Source organism: Erpetoichthys calabaricus, chromosome 1 (assembly GCF_900747795.2).
Source record: "Erpetoichthys calabaricus chromosome 1, fErpCal1.3, whole genome shotgun sequence".
Classification (NCBI taxonomy): Eukaryota; Metazoa; Chordata; class Cladistia; order Polypteriformes; family Polypteridae; genus Erpetoichthys; species Erpetoichthys calabaricus.
The window spans coordinates 31,892,306-31,914,821 of record NC_041394.2 but is presented as its reverse complement, the minus strand read 5'-3'; the positions used below and the strand labels follow the sequence as shown (position 1 = coordinate 31,914,821).

The 22,516-nt window shown below is 42.7% G+C and overlaps 1 protein-coding gene across 2 annotated transcripts in view; it reads right to left on the bottom strand.

The window, feature by feature from the left end:
- Positions 1-22,516, bottom strand: part of plekhg2 (pleckstrin homology domain containing, family G (with RhoGef domain) member 2) — a 213,414-nt gene that overhangs the window by 146,415 nt on the left and 44,483 nt on the right. For both annotated transcript variants that reach the window (XM_028797372.2, XM_051936524.1), the window contains exon 2: positions 14,291-14,367. In XM_028797372.2, coding sequence (XP_028653205.2) covers positions 14,291-14,339 — 49 coding nt within the window. In that variant the 5' untranslated portion in view covers positions 14,340-14,367. The remainder of the gene's footprint in view (positions 1-14,290; positions 14,368-22,516) is intronic.

Here is a 22,516-nt window from a genome sequence, read left to right as displayed (position 1 = left end):
TGTACCGTGTTAGCCTTTATGGATGTAGTGAGGTGTCAAGCAAAATGACACCTTCTATTGGCTAACTTAAAAGATTACAATATGCAAGTTTTTGAGGCAACTCTTCTTCATGTAGTAGTGTGGACAGGTGAACTATGAAGCATTAGATTACTGATTCAGTCTCCTGGTCAACATGATAATCAGCCAATGTAACAATTTCAAGTGTGACCTAGTGGCTAGGACAGGGGTCTCCAACTCCAGTCCTGGAGCACTACTGTGGCTGCAGGTTCTCATTCTGGCCCCTTTCTTAATTAGTGAGCAGTTTTAGTCTAATTTGCTTATTTTACCTTTAATTTAATTGACTTGTTCTTTAAGAGTCTCTCCCCTGAATTGCTTCATTTTTTTCTTTTAACAGCGCCCAAGCAGAAATGAGATGTGAAGTGAGCCAACAGATGACCAGCTACCTTCACCTCCAACTCCAACCAATTTCACTCCAACCACTTTCTTAATTAGAAGCTAATTCTTGTTGCTAATTAAACTTGTTGTTTAATTCCATGGCTTATTGCTGCTCTCATTCTGCCAGAGCTGACATGTCCAAAACTGTTGATTTTCTGTTTTCTAAATTTTTTGTGAACTTAAGCAGATCAATGTTACTGAGACCTTCCCCTTTCTTTATTTTCAGACTAGCCGACCCCTGCGGCTCCAAAAACTTTAAAAACCAATAAAAAAATAGGTATCACTAGCTAAGCGGAGGCAAAGGTACACCTCTGAGGCTGGTGCGTGAGTGGGTTTGGTCTACAGCCTCTCTCTCGGATTCGCTCAAATAAAGTGGTACCACAAGCAAACTATGGTACATAGAGAGATGACAGAAGCTAAATCAACCGGAATGTTCAAGCAAATTATAGAAAAGAACCCGATCTAAATCCATTAAGTAGTTCTCTTGTGAAAAGTGGACAGACATACAGATAGACAGACATGTTAGATTTTATATATATACCAGTAACGCACTGCGAATACACTTGACTTGAGCATTCCTAGTTTTCATCCTCTTCCTCTGTACGTTTAGCATTCGTTTGCTCAGAGGTTGATGTGCTTGCTGCTTCCTGAGCAGCTCTTCTTTTCTCCACCCTAGCATCCCGCTGCTTCCCTTCTTTTCGCGTTAAAACTGATTTAAGTTAGTTTTTGTGTTGCAATTACTTAGTACGTTTTCTTTAATTTTTCACTTAATCTGGCACTTTTGCCTCAAGAATGATTAGCAAAAGTGGTAGGGAATGAGAACGGCGCCCGTACACATGCGCCGCATGGCCGCCCAGCTGCACACTGCCAAGAGCTGATTCTACAGTAAAATAAAATAAAAATAAGAGTAATAAAATCATCACCCCAAAAGCGGATAGTAGACGTCATGTAGTATATGTGTACCAAATTTCAAGTCAATAGGTGAAACAGTTTGCGAGCTACAGGTGATTTAAAATCCTGGACAAACGAACAGCCATGGTAGCATATTATAGAAGAAGATAGAGAGATATTGTATGGTGGACACAGGTTGGTGACACAGGTTGTTGGTCATGTGTTGGCTCATTCTGTATCACAGTCTTGTGTGGCTGCTAATTAAGGAAAACAACAGAAGCAAATAAGGAGCCCGAGTCTTAAATAGCAAGTCAATTACAATTTGGGCAAAAGATGGTAATTAGAAGTAAAACCCGCTCTCTAATTAAGAAAAAGGTTAGAACGAAAACTGGTAGCCACAGCAGCTCTCAAGGACCGGAGTTGGAGAAACCTGGGCTCAGACATGCAAGTGTCCCAACATTTAACAAATATGAACATTGCCCCTTTTAGAATGATTATTCAATTCATGTTTTCTCCAATTGCTTTAGTATTTCTCCAATTGAAATTATGCTCAGTAGTCACTGGTCCCATTGTCCCTGAATCAAATCAAGTGGCTACTAAACTGGAAAAATGAATGAATGGACAGAAGGATAAATGGCTGGGTGGATGGACAGAATTTCTTTCTTCATGAGGCTCTGCCATATCATTGTCATTATATTTAGTTATGTAATCGACCTCCTGATGGCACGTCACATGAAGTGCCCTTTATGAAATGCAGCCTGACTGAATCCTTCTTAGAAAGCCCACATATTCAAAGAACAATTCAAGAATCTGGAATATCATTTACTCTAAAAAAAAAAGAAAATTGGAACAAAAGCAACACAAATGAGTAATGCAGAGCAAGTGGAAGCTTCTCACCATGCCTGACAAGTTCCACATTCTTGTGGTCCGAATGAAGCCGGAGCCCCAGAGAAAGCTGGTGGGAAGCATTGTCCCAAAAGAAAGGGGGTTACAACAAAAGCAGATCAGACTCTGGCTACGGGCTGCTGGCCACAGGGTGCCGGTCAGGTTATTTTTATTCTTGTTTTGTGTTTCCAAATCACAGAGGCCTGAAATGAAACCAGCCCAATGAATCCGAAGGCCTGTAATTACTGAACCCACAGGACAAGTGTGCAGCTGAGGGCCTGGAAGCCACACGCCATGTAATGATGATAATTTGCACTCCGGGGGCACTCTCCTCCAGCACTGGGAGAGGCTAGTGGCTGCTGTAAGGTAGGGGGTTGCAGGATGAGCTCATCTTTCCTCAGGTAGCCTCTTCAACATGCTGTACTTCACTTTTATTTTTTCAGCCAAAGACAGAAACATTGCAGAGACTATAATGCCCAATGGGGACTCCCTGCGTCTTTTCTGGCCTAGTTTGGGTCATGTGATGCCCAGGGTTTCCCACAACCTGGCATTTTTCTGTTCCCGGAACATCAATTGTCATGAAACCAAGATGGGACTGGTGCAACGACAACACGAAAAAATAAGGTAGGCGGTGAATGTGTTTATCATGTGTTTTATTCAACAATGAATCAGCGTCTAGTAAATAGTACAGTGCAATAATTAGTAAATTATCCAATATAACCCAGTCCTGTGTGAGCAAAGTTAAAATCCGTAAACAGAAGTAATAGAAAATCCATTAAAACTAAAGATTATCAGAATTGGCCTTTATCTCTCTCACAACCATGTCACATCCAGGCTCACCCTTTTCCCAGGCGTGTATAGCGAGACCCTGACAAACGCAGTCAACCTGTGACTACCCATCCTGGCCACCTTCCATTGGTGTCCACCAAGACGTGCTGAGCCCCACTCCCTCTTCCTGACACCTCTGTCAGCAACTGCAACCTGCCTTGGAGCATTCAATGGCTTCTGCTCTTGGCTGTTCAGCAGGAGTGATCCGATCGCCTCTCACTCACATCCTTCACATGTTCTACCCAGCCGCTTTGTCACCTCACCTCACCTCACCTCACCTTCGCAATGCTGCTCATCTGATTCTGTTTCTTTCTTTTCACCAATCAGACCTCCTCCTCCTCCTCTCTGTCCTACTCAGGCTTTTTATACTGTGTAGGTGCAGGTGCTTACCCAAACAACCCATGGAGTTTCAATGAGGAAACCAGCTGAGCTGATCATGTTTCCATGTGATTGCGCAATCAGCCAAATTCCCAATTAAACACCCCACAGTCGCAAAGTTTTCCAGTAGTGCGCATCCCCAAAAATCAAACCTGAGCCACGTTGTTTAAATAAAAACAAGCACACAGACCCCTTACTCACTTCACCACAGGTTATGCTTCTTTACTGAGTGTTCATTAATGGTCCATCATTAATCTAAGTGATTAAACACCCTTTGTCTTAACATAGTAGCTTGCTAAAATGAAATCAGAGCACTGGAGCATAAGAAGATTAGAAATGTTCTGATGACAACAGGCCATTCAGCCCAACAAGTTCAACCATCCAATTAACCTGGACTGTCCAAAAAAACATTAAATTGGCATCTGATGGTCCCTAAAGTCCTGCTCTTTACCACACTACTTGGTAATTTAGTCCATGTGTCTATGGTTCTTTGAGTTAAGAAAAATTAGTACAAAATTTTCCCTTAAGTTTCCAAACGTGCTGCCATGCTGTTGTTGCAAAATGTATTCTAAATGAATAGCTGGGATTCTCTGCACTTATTCCTTTTATAACTTTAAATACTTCAACCATGTGACATTGTTATCTCCTTAGCGGGATGTTTACCACAGGAAGAATGAGCCAAAAAGGTTCAATTCTTTTCAGCAAGAAAAAATGTTATTATGTGTAGCATAAACACGTAAACACCAAAACATCAACATACATACAATAAGAAGGGTACGTCTAGTCTCCAGTGCTGTACTGTTGCGGATTTAGTATGTAATAGCCGCGTGACATGTCACCAACACACAGCTCGATGTTTCAATCGGTCACAGTAGACGTGTGTTTCTTTGCACACTTTTCTTAGAATATTTTTTTGTTGCTTAACCATATGATGTCAGTGCTTGACCTGCACAATCGATACAGGCCCACTGACTTCCACATTTCTTCTGACACAAACATTGACATTTGCTGCATTGTAACCAAAGGGGGTTAACATCTTGCTTGTCCTTGTACTTGACTGCAACCGTTAGGCCTTTTTATCACACAGCTACTGTCACACCATGGTGAAGCTTCATGTGACCACATCCGCTGGGCATATCCCAGCCGCTTGTTTGTACAGTGCTGTATGAGTCAGTATCACTATCCGTGCCAATGTTTGATGACCAATTCACATTGTTACTACAATTGCTCAATTCATGCAATGGTTTAGTTTCAGTTCATTCTAAAACTTCCTTTATAGTTTTTCATTTGCCATTGTGTTTTTCTTTGGAGGCCCCACCTTACTCATTAATACTGATAGATAAGTTAAGAGATTCCAAAGCAGTAGCCAATAGCATATAATTTTTTTATCCACTAGATGGCAGCTGAATACTGTCCTGAGAGTTATTCAGGCTTAACACTATAATGCATGTCATTACTTGTCACCCCGAGTGTGACTCGGGTTTAACTGCACTTTCAACCGCAAATCACGTTCAGTGTTTACGCCAAGGAGATTCATCTCCATTTGCTTAAACTGAAAAGGTTCAACCCGTACAGTCTTTCCTCACAGTTCATAATTCTTAGTCCCAGGATCAGTCTAGTTGCTCTTTTCTGGCCCTTTTCTAGCAATGCTTTACCGTTATTTGTAAACTGAAGACCACAAATGAACACAATACTCGAGATAATGCCTCATCAGTTTTGTATAAAAACCTCCCTTGACTTGTACTTTAGAGTAGGGCGCTATATAACTTAATATCCTATTAGCCTTACTGATTGCTTCTGAATACTGTCTGCCATTTGACTGTGTCCAGTCCACTACCGCTACTAAATCTTTCTCATAAGGTGTACTTTCGATTTTCAGAATTCCCATTATGTATTCAAAACACACATTTTTAGTCCTACATTTACAGACATTAAATTTCATCTGCCACAAATCTGCTCAAGCCTACATGCTGTCCAAATTCCTTTAAAACAATTTAGCTGACTTTACATTATCTGCCCTTCCACCAAGTTTGGTATCCACTGCAGACTTAACCAGCTTATTGATTACTAAGCCACTGTACCTGTCAAAGACAAGTAACAGAATAATGAACAATATTTTCTTTCTCTTGCCTTATGTTTACCTTCTGCACCTTTCCTCTGTATTTGCATGTGTGAATGTCTCTTAAGTGGTGCTCTGTCTCTCAAGCGTGTTCCCATAAAGCCTCCTTCTCAGACTCGTCATTATTTGTGAAGCACATTTCTCACCACCTGTCTGGTTTTATACTTGCCATCTTTGAAGATGACTCTTCAGCACGCCTCATACGCCTTACTTCTCCTCATGCTTCTCGGACTCGCACTTCCTCTTTTGGTGTGTCACCAAAGCCAAACTGGCCAATCACACCAAAGTCAAACTGATCAATCAGATTGCTCAGACAGACAGACAGACAGACAGACAGACAGACAGACAGACAGACAGACAGACAGACAGACAGACAGACAGACAGATAGATAGATAGATAGATAGATAGATAGATAGATAGATAGATAGATAGATAGATAGATAGATAGAGTCGCAGGTGGCTGGGGGTGTTACCCGGCCGGGATGCCCAGGAGGACCAGAGGAGGGCTTACGCCTCCACCAGACCACTTGGGGGCGACCACCCTAGTGGCTATAGGGACCACGGGTACAGAGCTTTGAGGCTCAGCTCTGTAGGGGCCCGTGGTCACTGCCAGGGGGCGCCCCAATGCCTTTGGAACCCTGGACCTCAGCACTTACGCCACACCCGGAGGATCGGGGGCACCCGGAGTGCTTCCGGGTGCGCAGCCGGCACTTCCGCCTCAGTGGGGAGTGCTGGCGGAAGATTGTCGGAAGGCACCTGGAGCACATCTGGGTGACTATAAAAGGGGCCGTCTCCCTCCATTCGAGAGCTGGAGTCGGGTGGAAAAGGTCAGAGCTCGGAGGAGAGGGGTGGAGGTGGTCAGGAGAAAGGAGGCATCGGATAGAGAGGCCTGGACTTTGGGAGAGTTTGTGGGTTGTGTGCACTTATTATTGTAAATATTGGTAGTGTATATAAACATGTGGTGGTGCTTTTAAACATGTCTACCTGTCTGTGTCCGGGCCATATTCCACAATAGATAGATAGATAGATAGTCTTATCCAGACCATTTATGTATATTAAAAAGAACTCAGCACTGACCCCGAGGGACACCACCTTTATTCTGAACAAGTTCCTGTCACCATAGTCCTTTGCTTCCTGTGCTTGAGTCACATTTTAGCCACCTACAGACCACACCCTGAGTCCCCACTTCTTGTAGTTTGATCACTAGGCCTTTTATGTGGTACCCTATCAAAAGCCTTCTGAAAATCGATATAAAAGTCACTTTACAAGTAAAGAGCTACACCACAAAAGTCACATAATGAATCAGGTTGTCCAATTCATGCAATCCCTGAGCCACTAAGCACTACCTTCATGAAGTCCTTCATCCAGGACTGCAGGTCTTGCCAGCTCTTTTATTATTAATATTATTATGAATTAATAATAATAATAATAATAAATTGTATTTATGTAGTGCTTTTCCCATGCTAAAGGCACTTCACAATCTCATAAAGAAACAGCAGGTAAATGAAACATTGCATAAAGATGTTTCCTGAGTAGAACATTAAAACAAGATAGATACAAGATATACAAAGGCATTAAAGAGAATAAAAGACAATAAACCAGAGTAAAATACTAAATTCAATACTAAATTCAATACTAAAAGAAAAGGCTAGAAAATAATATCAGTTGTGATATAACACACATGTAAATTATACTGAGCATCTGGACAGAGAGGAAGACTGGAAAGAGGAAGCAGAATGTCAGGTTAAGTTAAAAGCCTTCTTGAACAGACAAGTTTTAAGTTGTTTTTTAAAAGAATGAATGGAGTCAGCTGATCTCATTCATTCTGGTAGGTCACTCCAAAGTCGTGGTGCTTATATCAGTAAAGTCCCTGCTGTCACCCATAGAGTGCAGGTTAGCATGGGGCACAACAAGATTGCTAGAATCAGAGATCCTTAGTAGGCAAACAGGAGCCTAGTGATGGAGAAGGTCACTGATGTACAGGTGCATCTCAATAAATTAGAATATTATCGAAAAGTTAATGTATTTCAGTAATTCAATTCAAAAAGTGAAACTCATACATTACACACAGAGTGATATATTTCAAGCATTTATTTCTTTTATATTTCAAGCATTTGTTTATTTTGATTTTGCTGATTATGTATGAGTTTCACTTTTTGATTTGAATTACTGAAATAACCAGTAAACCCCCGATTCTCTAACGAATCGCAAGAGAACGACTGGCATTCCATATAATCGTTGGAGGGATGACACACGATGGAGGGTGGGGGCTGCATCTTCATAGTATGACTGAAAGTAAAGCTTGTTTATTAAGAGTAACACTGTAATGTGATTGAAATATGCGGTGATTCATCTCGTTTTTGTTTTCACTGTGGCTATGTTGTTCGCAATGGGCTCAGATTTGTATTTCTGTTAATTGAGCTGTTTCGTTGTGGTGTTCTTAGTATTAAGGCGTCTAATAGCATGACTATTGTCGCCACTTTAAGGTTAAGATTGTGTTGTGGTAATCCGGTAGGGTTAATAGTGTTTAAATATTCTAATGGGAAATTAAGATGGTCAGTTACGTCTTCAGAATCAACATTGTCAGTACATAGAAAGAGTCGGCTTTCTCTAGGAAGCAGTGCAATCACTTGGTTATTTCTGTTTGGAGCCATGACTCCTTTGCTTGTGGTGTTTAATACAGTTAGACGTGTAAACTGTGTACGGTGATGAACAATCAGTAATGTATAAGACGGTATTGTTCACATACAACAGATCACGGCGAATCGTTTAAATTCAATTATACATATCCATGTATACACCAATACTGGCAGGTAGTAAATAACAATGATTCTAATTATTTTTAACCATTTCTCCCATATACGTAACATGCTGGGGACTGCTTTCATACCCCTCTCGCTCACTCAGATCTTGTAATATGAGAGTATTCACTCCGGTACTATGGTGCAGCCTTAGTTTGTGGAGGACAGACAGAACTAAAGACATGAGCATACAATGATGGTTGTCACTTTGAAAGTGTGTTTCGTAAATGTGCTCCTTGAGAAAGAACATCATCAGGTGTGAGACATGTTAATAGCTAACAACATTCAATATAGTGACTATAGACGTGTAGCCAACACGTTGTTTGGAGGCTCACTTGAGCACCTACATGCATAGCTTTGCTAGCGTAGCCTGGCGTAGCTCAAGGAACAATTAAACAACAGGATTTCCTAACGGCCATATATAGCCAAAAGAATTGTTCAGCCATACCTATGAAATGTAATCCCCCGGGATTTGCTTTGGAGCGTACAGCGGGTTGTACAATCTCAAGTGGCATATTCTGGTGGTGTTTCAGATGCGCGCTGTAGCCGCCTGCGTTCATTGTGTCTATCCATGCGGTTTCGTTTTTGTATTTCCGTGACTTGAGCTCGTTCTTTGTGGAGCCGTGAGTCCTTTTCTGGTGGTGTTTCAGATGCGCAGTGTAGGCGCCTGCATTCATTGTGTCTATCCATGCAGGCTCGTTTTTGTATTTGTGTTAGTTGAGCTCTTTCGTTCTGGAGCTGTGAGCCTTTTGCTTCTGGTGTTTTAGAAGTGCGTTGTAGGCGCCTGCATTCATTGTGTCTATCCATGCGGGATCGTGTGTGTATTTCCGTTAGTTCAGCTGTTTCTTTTTGGAGCTGTGACTCCGTTAGATATACGTCATTTACTGTTATGAATTATAATGGCACTTTCGTTTAATGCGGAGCGTTCGTTTATTGTGTTTATCCATCTGCTCTCGTCTCTGTATTTTCTGTGGCTTATTATTACTGTATAGGCGCTGGCGTTGTAGGTGCCAGCGTACATATGCTGTGTAGTGTGGACGTGTGGGGTTTCCGTACTGTAATACCATAATACTGGAATGCGATAGAAATATGCGCTGAATATTGTCGTTTCTGTTGTTAGTTGGTTTGAGCTGTGACTCGTTTCGTTTTTGAGCCGTGACTCCTTTCGCAAGCGCGTTGTAGGCGCGCTCACAGCATGGACCTTTGGTTTGAGCCACGCGCGTTGTCACAGCATGGACCTTTGGGGATTCTGTACATCCGGTGAGCCCTGCGCCCCGCGGTTTGAGACATGAATCCTTTCGGTTTTGAGCCGTGACTCCTTTTGCAAGCGCGTTGTAGGCGCACGCGTTGTCACAGCATGGACCTTTGGTTTGAGCCCGTGAATCCTTTCGTTTTTGAGCCATGACTCTTGGTTTGAGCCGCGCACGTTGTCACAGCATGGACCTTTGGGGATTCGGGGATTCCGTACATCCAGGGATGCCGTACATCCGGTGAGCCATGCGATTGAAATATGCGCTGAATATTGTCATTTCTGTTGTTAGTTGGTGAGCCCTGCGCCCCGCGGTTTGAGACGTGAATCCTTTCGTTTTTGAGCCGTGACTCCTTTCGCAAGCGCATTGTAGGCGCGTGCATTGTCACAGCATGGACTTTTGGTTTGAGCGTTGTCACAGCATGGACCTTTGGGGATTCGGGGATTCCATACATCCGGGGATGCCGTACATCCGGTGAGCCCTGCGCCTATCCGGTTTACAACCTTCAGTTAGTAATATGGATGTAACTTTTCAATGATATTCTAATTTATTGAGATGCACCTGTAGTCCAGTGCAAGGCCATTTAAAGCTTTGTAGATTAATTATAAAATGTTATATTCAATCCTGTAAGACACAGGGAGCCAGTGAAGGTGAAGCAGAATGGGTGTCATGTGCTCTGCTGTTGCCGGTCTGTGTCAGGACAACAGGTCAGGACAAATTCTCAAGGCAGAATTTTGAATGAACTGGAGCTGTGATATAAGATTAGAAGGGGCACCTGCCAGTAGAGAATTACAATAATCGATGCGGGATGTGATAAAAGCATGGACACGTTTCTCGGTGTTAGAAAAGGAGAGGAATGAGCGAGCACAGGATATATACAATGGAGGTGAAAGTAGGAAAGTTTCTTAATGTGGTTTATGTGGTTACAATTAGAAAGGAAGGAATCAAAAATTACACCACAAGATTCCTTGCATCAGAAGATGGTCTGATGAGATCACCATCAAGAGTGACTGAGGAGGAGCTCATTTTCTTAAGTTGTGCTTTAGTTCCAATTTGTAGGAGATCAGTTTTGCTGCAATTTAATTTTAAAGAGTTCTGCTCTATTCAGGTTTTAATTTAACTGAGGCAAGTTGTGAGCTGAGGAAGCACTGATGAAGTTTCACTTTTTTAACATTGAATTTAGAGTTGAGTATCATCTGCATAAAAATAATAACCTGGTCCAAAGCTATGAATAATATGGCCAAGGGGAGGCACATAGATACAGAAGAGAAGAGGGCCGAGGACAGAACCCTGAGGAACTCCTTGTATGACTGGCGCTGTGCTGGACCGGCTGTTGCCAAGACAATCAGTCAGATAGGACTTGAACCACTGGAGGGCAGTGTCAGAGATACCCAGCATGTTCTCCATTCTAGATAGTAGAATGTCATGTCTGACTGTGTCAAATGCTGCACTGAGGTCTAACAGAATTAATACTTGGAAGTGTGACTTGTCTTCCTGCTACACATGGTGACAGAATGTTGTAACATCTGAGACGGTAAAAATGACATTTACAGTAAAGTTTCACTAAGGCCAGACATCCACTCAAACAGTGTGCAGTGTGACATGGGCTAGCTGTGGCCCAACTCTGCTTCAACACGCTCTACCATGATGACAATGACAACTAATTCTGTGTGTTTTCTTGAATCTTATTCATCCCACGATAAACTGACAGCATGCTTACTTACACACACTTGCATACTTTGCTTTAATGTGATTATGTAATCAGATCAAAGCCCACAACAAAGTTGTATGCAAGCGTCTAGCGCTGGGTGAGAGGAACTTCCAGACCTTTAATGTCAAAAAAGTTAAAATACGTCAGCACCTATCTGTGGGAGTTTAGCCCAGCTTCAGCATTTGCAGTCAACTGAAGAATTTAAAGCTACAGAATATATATATATATATATATATATATATATATATATATATATATACAGTATGCCAGTCACCAGCCCTGCTGCAGGCCACAGCAGTCTCCAGACTACTGATGCGGAGATTTGCATCATTTTTCTAAAAATTTCATTTCCTTTGTTCTTCTGCACATTGAATTCAGCTTTCTCTGCAGTAGTTCTGGGTCAGAGGATCCTCAAAAAGAAACTTTGTGCAACCACACTCTCTCATTAAATCATTGTATGTGTGCATTTTGGGTTTGGCTGTGATTACAGACAGTTTAAAACAGGACGGGCGGGTTGCAAATGAGGAAAATAGCACATTTCAGGGCCACGAAAGGTGACCAGTAGTCTGTGAGCTAAATCCTGCTGACTGATGTGGGCAGTAGGAGAGCCATGCAGAGACATAATTAACATCCAAACTCAAAGGGGCTATAAACATTACATTACATTTACATTTATTTGCTTAGTAGATCCTTTTATCCAAAGCGACCCTACAAAATATGCCTACATACTGTAATTGAGTAAACAGCAGTCTGGGGGACTTTTCGGGAACCAGTGTTACAAAACAGCTAATGTCAATTAAACAGAAATTCACCACACAAGAGAGTCTTCAAACGCTTCTTAAAGACTGTCACACGTGTGCAACTGGGGATCACCATTAGAACTCAGCTGAGGTAAGCAATACCACTCAGGGACAAGAGGGGGCCATGTCGCTAATGGTGTCTTCTGCTTCCCCAACAGCCCCAAGGAGACACATAGTGATGGCACCCAGCCCCAAACGTGACATCCACAGCAGAAGCCACCCCTAAGTCAGGATGCCATGAAAAGGGACAGCCTCAGAATGTAGTGTCTCCTTTGCAACAAGGAGTCGATACCAAATGAGCTCATGTGTGAGAGCTACCAGAAGAGAAAACTCTTATATTGTGGACAGCATTGTTTTTGTTGTGCCATTGTGCCAATTAAAAGGGGCTACCAGATTGATACCCCATTGTGCCAAGTAAATGGAGTTACCAGGCTTCAGCCATCCACAACCATGAACTGTATTAGGAGAGCTTGAGAATGTTAGGGTAAACCATGTTTAAATGCTTTTCCTGAAAATGTGAGCAATAGCAGGTTAAGGGGATTCACTAAATGCAACTCTGTGAGGTGGTGGAGCAGACTGAACTGGCAGGCAGCACTGAAGTTAATATCTTAATACCGTAGTCAAAAATCAGCTACACTGCCTTTATGTATGCATAGACTGAAATACAAGACACAACAGAGATAGATAGATAGATAGATAGATAGATAGATAGATAGATAGATAGATAGATAGATAGATAGATAGATAGATAGATAGATAGATAGATAGATAGATAGATAGATAGATATGAAAGGCACTATATAATAGATAGATAGATAGATAGATAGATAGATAGATAGATAGATAGATAGATAGATAGATAGATAGATAGATAGATAGATAGATAGATAGTAGTTTGTGCCAAGTGGAAGTTTAATGTAAGTTCAATAAATATATAATTATTATAATAAGCAGTTAAAACCCTCCATCCATCCATTATCCAACCTGCTATATCCTAACTACAGGGTCATGGGGGTCTGCTGGAGCCAGTCCCAGCCAACACAGGGCACACACACACACACACCAAGCACAATTTAGAATCGCCAATGTACCTAACCTGCATGTCTTTGGACTGTGGGAGGAAGCCCATGTAGACAGTGGGAGAACTGGGAGAGACTCAGGAAGCGAACCCTGGTCTCCTAACTGCGAGGCAGCAGCGCTACTCATTGCTCTACCGTGCCACCCAGTTAAAACCCTCATACACAAGAATTGCAAAAAAATTAAGAAAAAATCCTTATGACTTGGTTAATGGTGAGGCACAATAAAACTGCATTGCCGTTGGTATAAATGAACACCAGTAGTGCATCTACTCTGTTTGTCCAAAGAGGAAATTTAGCTTTTACAGAAGTTCAAGAAATACAGACATATTATGACAAATAATAATTAACCCCCCTTAAACACACACACACACACGCACACACACACACACACACACACACACACACACACACACACATTATAAAAAGACTTGGCTAAAGTAAAGAGCAGCAGTCACAGAGAGAAGACGCATTGCCACTGGCATGGAGGAGCCCCAGTAGAATATCTTGACACCCTTCAGCTGAATATTTGGTTGAATAAAAATCCTAAATTTTAGTGTCAAGGAGAGGATGTGCAGCATTGTCCAAAAATTGCCATCAGTTGTAGACTTCCGGTGGGTAAAGTGTGTGACCTGAGCCTGCTTTAAGCTTGTCAACTAGGTAGACAGCAACTGATTTGCAATCCAAAGGCTGAACTTTAACCCATACAGTCTGACAAAGCACATGACAATATAATTCGGTCAAGCAAGGTGGTAAAATGTAATATAAGATAAATGTTCATTTTCAAACTAAAATTCTGAATCTGTCCTAGCAGCAATGGCCACAGAAAAGGAGATTTCCTTGAACTGGACACCAGTTAATCACATGGCACACGCGGGCACACACATATATATTTATTCACACCACACCAGGAAAACATCCATGAGGATGATGGGAGAACAAGCCAATGACTGCGCTGGAGATCAAGTCAGTTCATCCTGGAGCTTTGAGTTAGAAGTGCAAACTGGCATAATACAAGGCCGCTACTTCTCTTAGCCACCTTTCCTAAAAATTCTGTTATTGCATTAAAATCATTTTTCATTTCTTACTGAGAAACTGCAATGAATTTCTCTCACCTTGGCTGCCGGTCTTCTTCTGGCTCAACCGGCGCGCCCCCTCAGGCATGGTGGGGTGGAATTCACCACAGGAAAGCCTGCTGAGAGAATAAGAGGAAGAACAGTATGAAAACCTGCATCTGACAACATTGCAGAAGATGAAGTGTAAACAAAACTTTAAACTTCACAATGCACTTGATCCTAATCCTTCAGGCCTGGAGAGTGGCCATTCCACCAAGACAGCTCTACTGACCTCTGTAAATACGTTACGGCTAGATAAAACTACCGACATGTCATCTGTCCTATTCCTGCTAGTTCTCTTCTCTGTCTTCAATATGGTCAACTACCAGATCCTCCTTTTCACCCTCGTTGACCTTGGCATAAATGGGACACCTCTCATATGGTGTGAATCGCACCTCCTGAGCAGGTCCTACTGCGTGTCCTCTCAAGAAGAGATGTCAATGGTGCACTAGCCAAACACAAGGGTGTCTCAAGGGTCATTAGTGGTCTCTGCCCCTCTCCTCTACTCTCCATAAACCTTCTCACTAGGCCCCATCATCCTGACCCCTGGTTTCTCTTATCAGTGCTATGGCAGTGATATTGTAGCTGTACCCATCATTCCCTCCTGAGGATCATACAGTATCAGCTAGAATCTTAATACATAATTCGCCTGCCTCCTCACTCACTCATGTCCGTCCGAAGCCGAATGCGCAGTTGCCTTCTGCGCAGTCGCCTTCTGCGCAGCTGGCCAAAAAACCTTACAAGACCGACATCCAACCCCAACATTGTGGCAGGTGGCGGATTTATGGCCGCAAAAATTCAAAGAGAAAGGCGACTTCGATTAAAGCTCTAGAGGCGTGAAAGGCGATTTCGACTACAGCTCGAGGCCTACTTATGCATTCTGATTCAATTACGCACTCATTCAATACACCTATACCAGGTTTGTGGTGCTTATCTATATTACTAACCGAGAATGGTAAACCGGATATGGACGCAGGTACATGCCCGTGGACGCAGGAGACACAGTAAAACAAGAGCAGTCAACGCCCCGCCCCAGAGTGAAACGGGACACACTACGGAGTCCACAAAGGCTCATACATCAAACCCGAGATGGTACGGACACGCGTCTGAAACCGCGGAAGCAAAACTGTCTTGGCTCCAAAACCAAACAGCTCAACAACTAACAGCTACAACAACGAGCCCGCGTGGACAGATCTAATGAACGTAGACGCCTACAACGTGCGTCTCAAACTGCGGAGGCAAAGCAGGCATGGGTTCAAAACGAAACAGCTTGAGTGACCGAGATACAAACACGCGCCTGCCTGGATATAATTAATGAACGCAGGCGCCTACAATGTGCGTCTAAAATGCCGCAAACCAGGCAGACATAACTCCAAAAAGAAAGAGCTCGACTAACCGAGATACAAAGTGAAATGGGAAACACTATGGAGTCTGCAGTGGTCCACAATGCACCGCATAATAGTTCAGAAAGCGCTCCGTATTAACAGTGGGGGGCCCCAGATTGACACGGGCGAACGCTCCGTATTAAACATACGTCATCCTCACACGTCCAAACTATACAGCATAGGTGAATCACATTACAGAGATGCATTATTAACAGTACGGTAAAGATCACAGTATCGCAAACAAATGGAAATTATTACTCGAAAAAAGGAAAATATAATCACCACGGACCAGGTGTCAGGATAAAGCGAGGTCAGAAATGAAATACAGAGTAGAAAACAAAGTAAAACGTCATAAAGAGGTTATTACTAACAGTACACAACGGAGAACTACTGGAGTCACGATCACGTCTCCAAAACTATACAGCTCCACAATACATGTAGGCGCCTACAACGCGCGTCTGAAACCACGGAAGCATAACTGTCTCAGCTCCAAAACCATACAGCTCCACTAACGGAGCTACAGAAACGAGCCTGCGTAGACACATGCAATGAACATGGACGCCTACAACGCGCGTCTCAAACCGCAGAAGCAGGGCAAGCACGGGTTCAAAACAACGCAGGCTCCTACAAATGCAAAAGCTTAAAAAAAAAGTAGGCACGAAACACATGCAGAGCAAGATACAGAATATGAAAGCAGAAAAAAACGACAGTGTCAAAACAACCAAAGTAAACATTGCATTAGCGCAAAGAAAGAGAAATACCACACACGCATTTATTGGTTACTTTGCAAAAGAAATTATTGACAGCTGATGATGTGGATTGTTTGGTCTGTGCTGAAATGCTAAACAGAGAAACCAATCCTGAATAATTGGTACAAAGTCATGATACACATCAAATGGACCTCATTTAAAAGATTCAGCACATTGGGACTCGAAAGATACCAAATATTGTTTTTACAGAGGTTCAGAAATAAAAGTGAAACTAATGAAATACCAACAATTCAAAGACATAAAAAGCAAGTGAGCTGATTTGGACACCATTTTTTTGGCATAAACATTTCCCAGTTTTTTTGGGCATGCGCAGATTTTCATGATCGGATCAACACAAAGGTTTATAAATGAGGCCCATGGTGGTATCTTCTAAACGGAGCACATTGCTTGACCAGATAGATAGATAGACAGTCTTAGTATGTGAGGTCAAAGTCAGCTCACACAGGTTATCAGTGTTGGGAACTGGAAACCTCTTGGGTTAGAGTTAATCTTACAAGTGTGTGCATGGAGAGATAAGAGAGAAAAACATGGCTTGTAAAATGATATATTCAAGGTCCAACAGTGGGTCAGTGATGGGAGTCTAGCTGGTAGGCTTGCCAGATAACAACTCAAAACTTTATGTACTAGGTGGCCATGCTGTCTGCATTCAAGAACACGCCCACCCGCCCACACAGACAGACAGACAGGCAGGCAGGCAGACAGACAGACAGACAGACAGACAGGCAGAGTGTCCTCCATAATGTTTGGGACAAAGACACATTTTTCCTTGATTACAAATCAAACAACTCAGATGTGATTAAGTGCACATTGCAGACTTTAATTTGAGGGTATTTGAATACTCAGGTGGGTTTCATTGGTTCATAAGATGCCTCGGCTTGCTTCTCCCTTTTGGAATCTCTAGTTGCCATTGTTCAACATGACAACAAGAGCTGTTTCAATGAAAGACCATCATGAGGCTGAAGAACAAGAATAAAATCAGAGACATCAGTAAAACCTAATAGTTACCTAAAGTAACTGGGATATCATTAAAAAGAAAGAGCACACTGGTGGCCTCTGTAACCACAAAGGGACTGGAAGGCCAAGGAAGATCTCCATTGCTGATGAGAGAAGAATCCTCACTATGGTAAAGGAAAAGCCCCAAATGCCTGTGCGACAGATCAAAAACAGTCTTCAGGAAGGAGATGTGGCTGTGTCAGAGATGACTATCTGTAGAAGACTTCATGAACAGAAATACAGAGGCCACACTGCAAGATGCAAACCACTAGTTAGCCACAAAAACAGGATGATCAGATTACAGTTTGTGAAAAAGGACTTCAAAGAGCCTGCAGAATTCTGGGAAACAGGTTCCTGTGGACAGACGAAACAAAGATGAACCTGCGTCTGAGTGATGGCAAGAGCAAAGTGTAGAAAGGAAAAGGAACTGCCCGATATCCAAAGCAGATCACCTCATCTGTTAAATGTGGTGGTGATGTGGGGTGTTACGGCTTGGGCACATATGGCTGCCACAGGTACTGGGCACACAGTGGCACAATGAGGTGTGCAGAAACATCTAATCTGCTCAAGTTCCAGTTAATGCCTTGTAGATGCCACACGGGCTGGACGGACATTCCGGCCAGGAAAAGGAATAGACCTGGAAGGAAGAATCAGAAAAGGTGGACGCACAGCCCATTAAAAAAAGAAAATGTAGATGGAGGCTTTTTATTCCCCCAACACTCTAGATGGCAGCAGCCCCGGAGTTCAGTGCACCGTAAGGAACCAGCAGGGCATGCCGGGATATGTAGTCCAGCAGAGCAGCTCTGCTGGGGTGTCTGGGTAACATGAGAGGGCGCTGTAGGGAGACAAGCTGCCTATTATGGACTTCTGTACAGGCAATCGCCCTGGAACCGGAAGTACTCCAGGGTCTGTAATAAAAGGGACCGCACTCCCTTATTTAGGCAAGTCAGAGCTGGGAGGTAAAGAGGCAACACTTGACTGGAGGAGGGCAGGGTGGTTGTGAGAGAGTAAGTAGGAGGAGAAGAAAAACTGGTGGGTTGTGCTTTTTGTACCATAACAAAGGTATTTATGGTTAATAAACAACCTTTATTTGAACCAGAGACTGAATCTGTGTTCGTGTTGGGGTTTGGGCGTTCTGACGCCCGGGGGTTCATCATTTCCTCCAAACTCACTGGACGGGACTTCATCCTACAATGAGATAATGAGCCAAACATGCTGCTAAGGCAACACAGGAGCTTTACAAAGCTACAATATGGGCAACTCTTGAATGATCAAGCCAGTCACCCAATTTAAATCCAGTTGAGCGGGCCTTCCATATGCTGAAGAGAAAACTTAAGGGGACAAGCCCCCGAAACAAGAATGAGCTGAAAATGGCTGCATTGGGGCCTGGCAGAGCATTTACTGTTTACGAGTCACAAACTTCAAGCAGTCATTGTGTGCAGGGGTATATGAGACAAAGTACTAAATATGATGACTTTAATAGACCGGACATTGCTATGTCGCATAATTATGGTGCATTATGGGGGGACAATGCAGAAAAAGTGTGAATGCAAATCCCTTTAAATGAAAGTCACAAATGTCTGAAGTGTTTGATTTGTTCATTTTAAACTGTGGAGCAGAAAGGTAAATCAATGAGAAATGGGATTTTGTCCCAAACATTATGGAGGGCACTGTACTATAGATTGATGGACGGGTGTATTTTTTTAGTCCTAAGATTTCATTTCTAGGCCTCATTTCCTGTAGAAGCATAAGGGAATTTGACAGAAGAGCAGAAGATTGGCAAAGGCACATTGCAGTGCTGACTGAGGCGAGTCCTGGAAGGCTTCATATTTTTGCTGTCTGTAAATGAAATGCTCCCTTAATAAGAGCTGCCATTTACTTCTCAAAAGAATTTCTAGGATTAACTGAATTTTACATTAATAGGTTATACTTCTTTCCATTTTGAGGTTAATTGCTAGCTTTGTGTAACTGGTCAGTTTTTAGGATGAGCCGAAAGTTGAACTGTTGCTATGTGTCTAGCCTCTCAAGTCTGTGGCTATGACGTAATTGTTTATTTGTAGACTGAAACAAGTCGACAGCCTTAACCATTAGAGACAAAAGAGCCAAAAGTCTCTGAAAAGCCCCACAATTCCAGGTATTGTTCTTGTAGAGCAGAAACAGCTAAACAGGAAAGCTGAATGAGCCTCATGTCTCTATGGTCCTGGGGTCAGTTATCTGGATGGAGTTTTTATGTTCTCCGCAAGTCTCTGCTGACTTTCTCTAAAGTTGCAGTTTAAAGATAAGCAGCCAGAAATAAATGGCTTTCTCCAAAAGAGTGATGGTGTACGTGAGAATGTTGGCATATGTAAGATTAGTGTCCTTCTGAATGACTGGCATCCTGTCCAGAGTTGGCAAAAAAAAAACATTTCAGAAAAACAATAAATGGATGGCTTTTGGAAATGGAGGACTACATGAATGAACAATAAGTAAACTCTACCTGTTATACTATAACAAAACTGTCCATTGTGACTCCCGCTTATAATTACAGCACAATAAAAGTATTGTCAAGTGTATAGGGTACAGTGATAAGTCTCTCTTATGTGTCCAAAAAATGCAACACATCACTTTCACCTTACACTCCAAATCTTCAAATGAGTGTCTGCTTAAAATTCCAAGAGCTAAACTTAAAAAGATGTGGTGAGGCGGCCTTCTGCTGTTATGCACCTAAAATCTGGAATATTCACCAAGCTAATATGGTGGAGCATTTTAAAAACTGCTAAAAATTCATTATTTTAACATGTCTTTCTCATAGTTTCATTTTAGTTTTAAATGATATTCTGTATATGCGTTTAATTATCAATATCATTCATGGTGGCTCCACAATTCGTACTAACCCCCTACTTTCTCTGCTGTTCTTTTTCTAGTTTTCTGTGGTGTTGATCTGCGCCACCACCACCTGATCAAAGCACCGTGATGTCCCCACACTGATGGATTGAAGACCAGAGGTCCACATGTCCGTTAACGTCTAATTGTTCCCCATGAAGCCTGAAAACCATGAGGACTGATTGAGATCATTTATGTTAGAGGGGGCTGGGTGGTCTCGTGGCCTGGAACCCCTGCAGATTTTTTTTTTCTTTAGTCGTCTGGAGTTTTTTTTCTTTTGTTTTTCTGTCCTCCTTGCCCATCGGACCTTACTTTCATTCTATGTTAATTAGTATTGCCTAATTTTATTTTTATATTTTGTCTTTTTTCTCTTTCTTCATCTTGTAAAGCTCTTTGAGCCACATCTTTTGTATGCAAAATAAATAAATGTTGTTGCTGTTACCCTCAGAGTCAACAAGTACATATTAAAGCACAAAGCTACATTTTGTTGTAATAAATCTCATTTCAGAGATGAAGAATAATAGTGGATGGCACGGTGGTGCAGTGACAGTGCTGCTGCCTCACAGCAACGAGGCCGGGTCCTTCCCGTGCAGAGTTTGCATGTTCTCGCTGTGACCGTGTAGGGTGGGTTTCCTCCGGGTGCTCTCCCACAGTCCAAAGACATGAAGATAAGGTGGTCTGGCAATGCCAAATTGACCTCTAGTGTATGTGTGTGTGTGTGATGGACCAGCACTCTGACCAGGGGTTGTTCCTGCCTTGTGCCCTACAACTTCCTGTGACACTGCTCAGGATAAAGTGATCTTAGAAAATGGATGAACAGATAGGAACAAATAATAGCTACTAGAACAAGGATGCTGTAAAGCACACGGAAATTGTGCTGTTATGGCTGCATTTATTTGTCCATAAATTATGAGATTACATTTCATTATTAACTGGGGCCCTGAGTGGCTGAGCCAATGAACTAACATGCAAAATGAAACTTCAATTACAAACAGGTGAGGTCAGAAACCAAAGTTTCAATTTATGTCATGTAGACATCTTAATAGGTGGGGTTGGGTGTTTCAAGTTAGTACTGCTGCTGCTAGCAAACCTAACCATAAATAATTACAGATAAAATAAAATTTAATTTTTCCCCGTAAGACTGCGGTGGGTTGGCACCCTGCCCAGAATTGGTTCCTGCCTTGTGCCCTGTGTTGGCTGGGATTGGCTCCAGCAGACCCCCGTGACCCTGTGTTTGGATTCAGCGGGTTGGAAAATGGATGGATGGATGGATTTTCCCCGTAAGAAGGACAGCCAAGACACCCTCAGGGTGGAAGGACATGGGGAAACAGCTTATACAGGGCTTTATCTCCCCCAGGACACTAGATGGCAGCGAGCCTAGGCTCAGAGTCCCACACAGGTATGCTGGCTATTCTAGTCCCAGAGGACAGCCCTGTTGGGTCCCGTGGGAGCCACCAGGAGGAGCTACAGGATCAGGGAGTCACTACATCATGCGGTTTCCACCTCACCAGGAACTGCTGACAGACCACATGTCCAGAAGATCAGCAGCACGACTGGGGTAGCGAAAATAAAAGGAGCCGCCTGCCTCCCATCATGGAGCCTGAGCAGGGAGGAGGAGGATGAAGCTTGTGAGACGAACGGAGAAGGCAGTGAGAGACAGCGAGAGAGAAAAGACAAAGAGTGTGCTGTATTGTGTTGGTTGTGCTCGTGGCTGAGGTGGTGGGAAACCCTTACAAAAGAAGAGTTTTCCCAAAATAAAAGACTCATTGCCTTTTCATCTGTGTCTGCTTGTGTTGGGTTTAGGGAGCTGGAGAGCCCCCTAGTATCCATACCTGCCTGATTTTTTTCAGAGTGCAGATATTATGGTTGGTCTGTTCTGACAGCAACATGAGAGTAGGACACCAGATTTTGGGCCGTATTACTGCATATCTTAAAATGATGTTCATCCATCCATTTCCCAACCTACATATCCACATCAGAGCCATAGTAAGCTGATGCACTGGATTAGGAACCAACCTGCCAATCAGTCACACAGGACATTCACTGTCATCTGCTTGATATTTCATGTATTGGTCTCCAAGCTTGCGGTCACTGATAATGAGAGGCTTCATGGCAATGCATTAAAGTGTGCAAGAGGTTCACTGATGAACAACTTCAGCTACTTTTTAGAACCTCATAACTTTTGACCCAGTTAGCAGTGCCCAATGCCAGGCTGG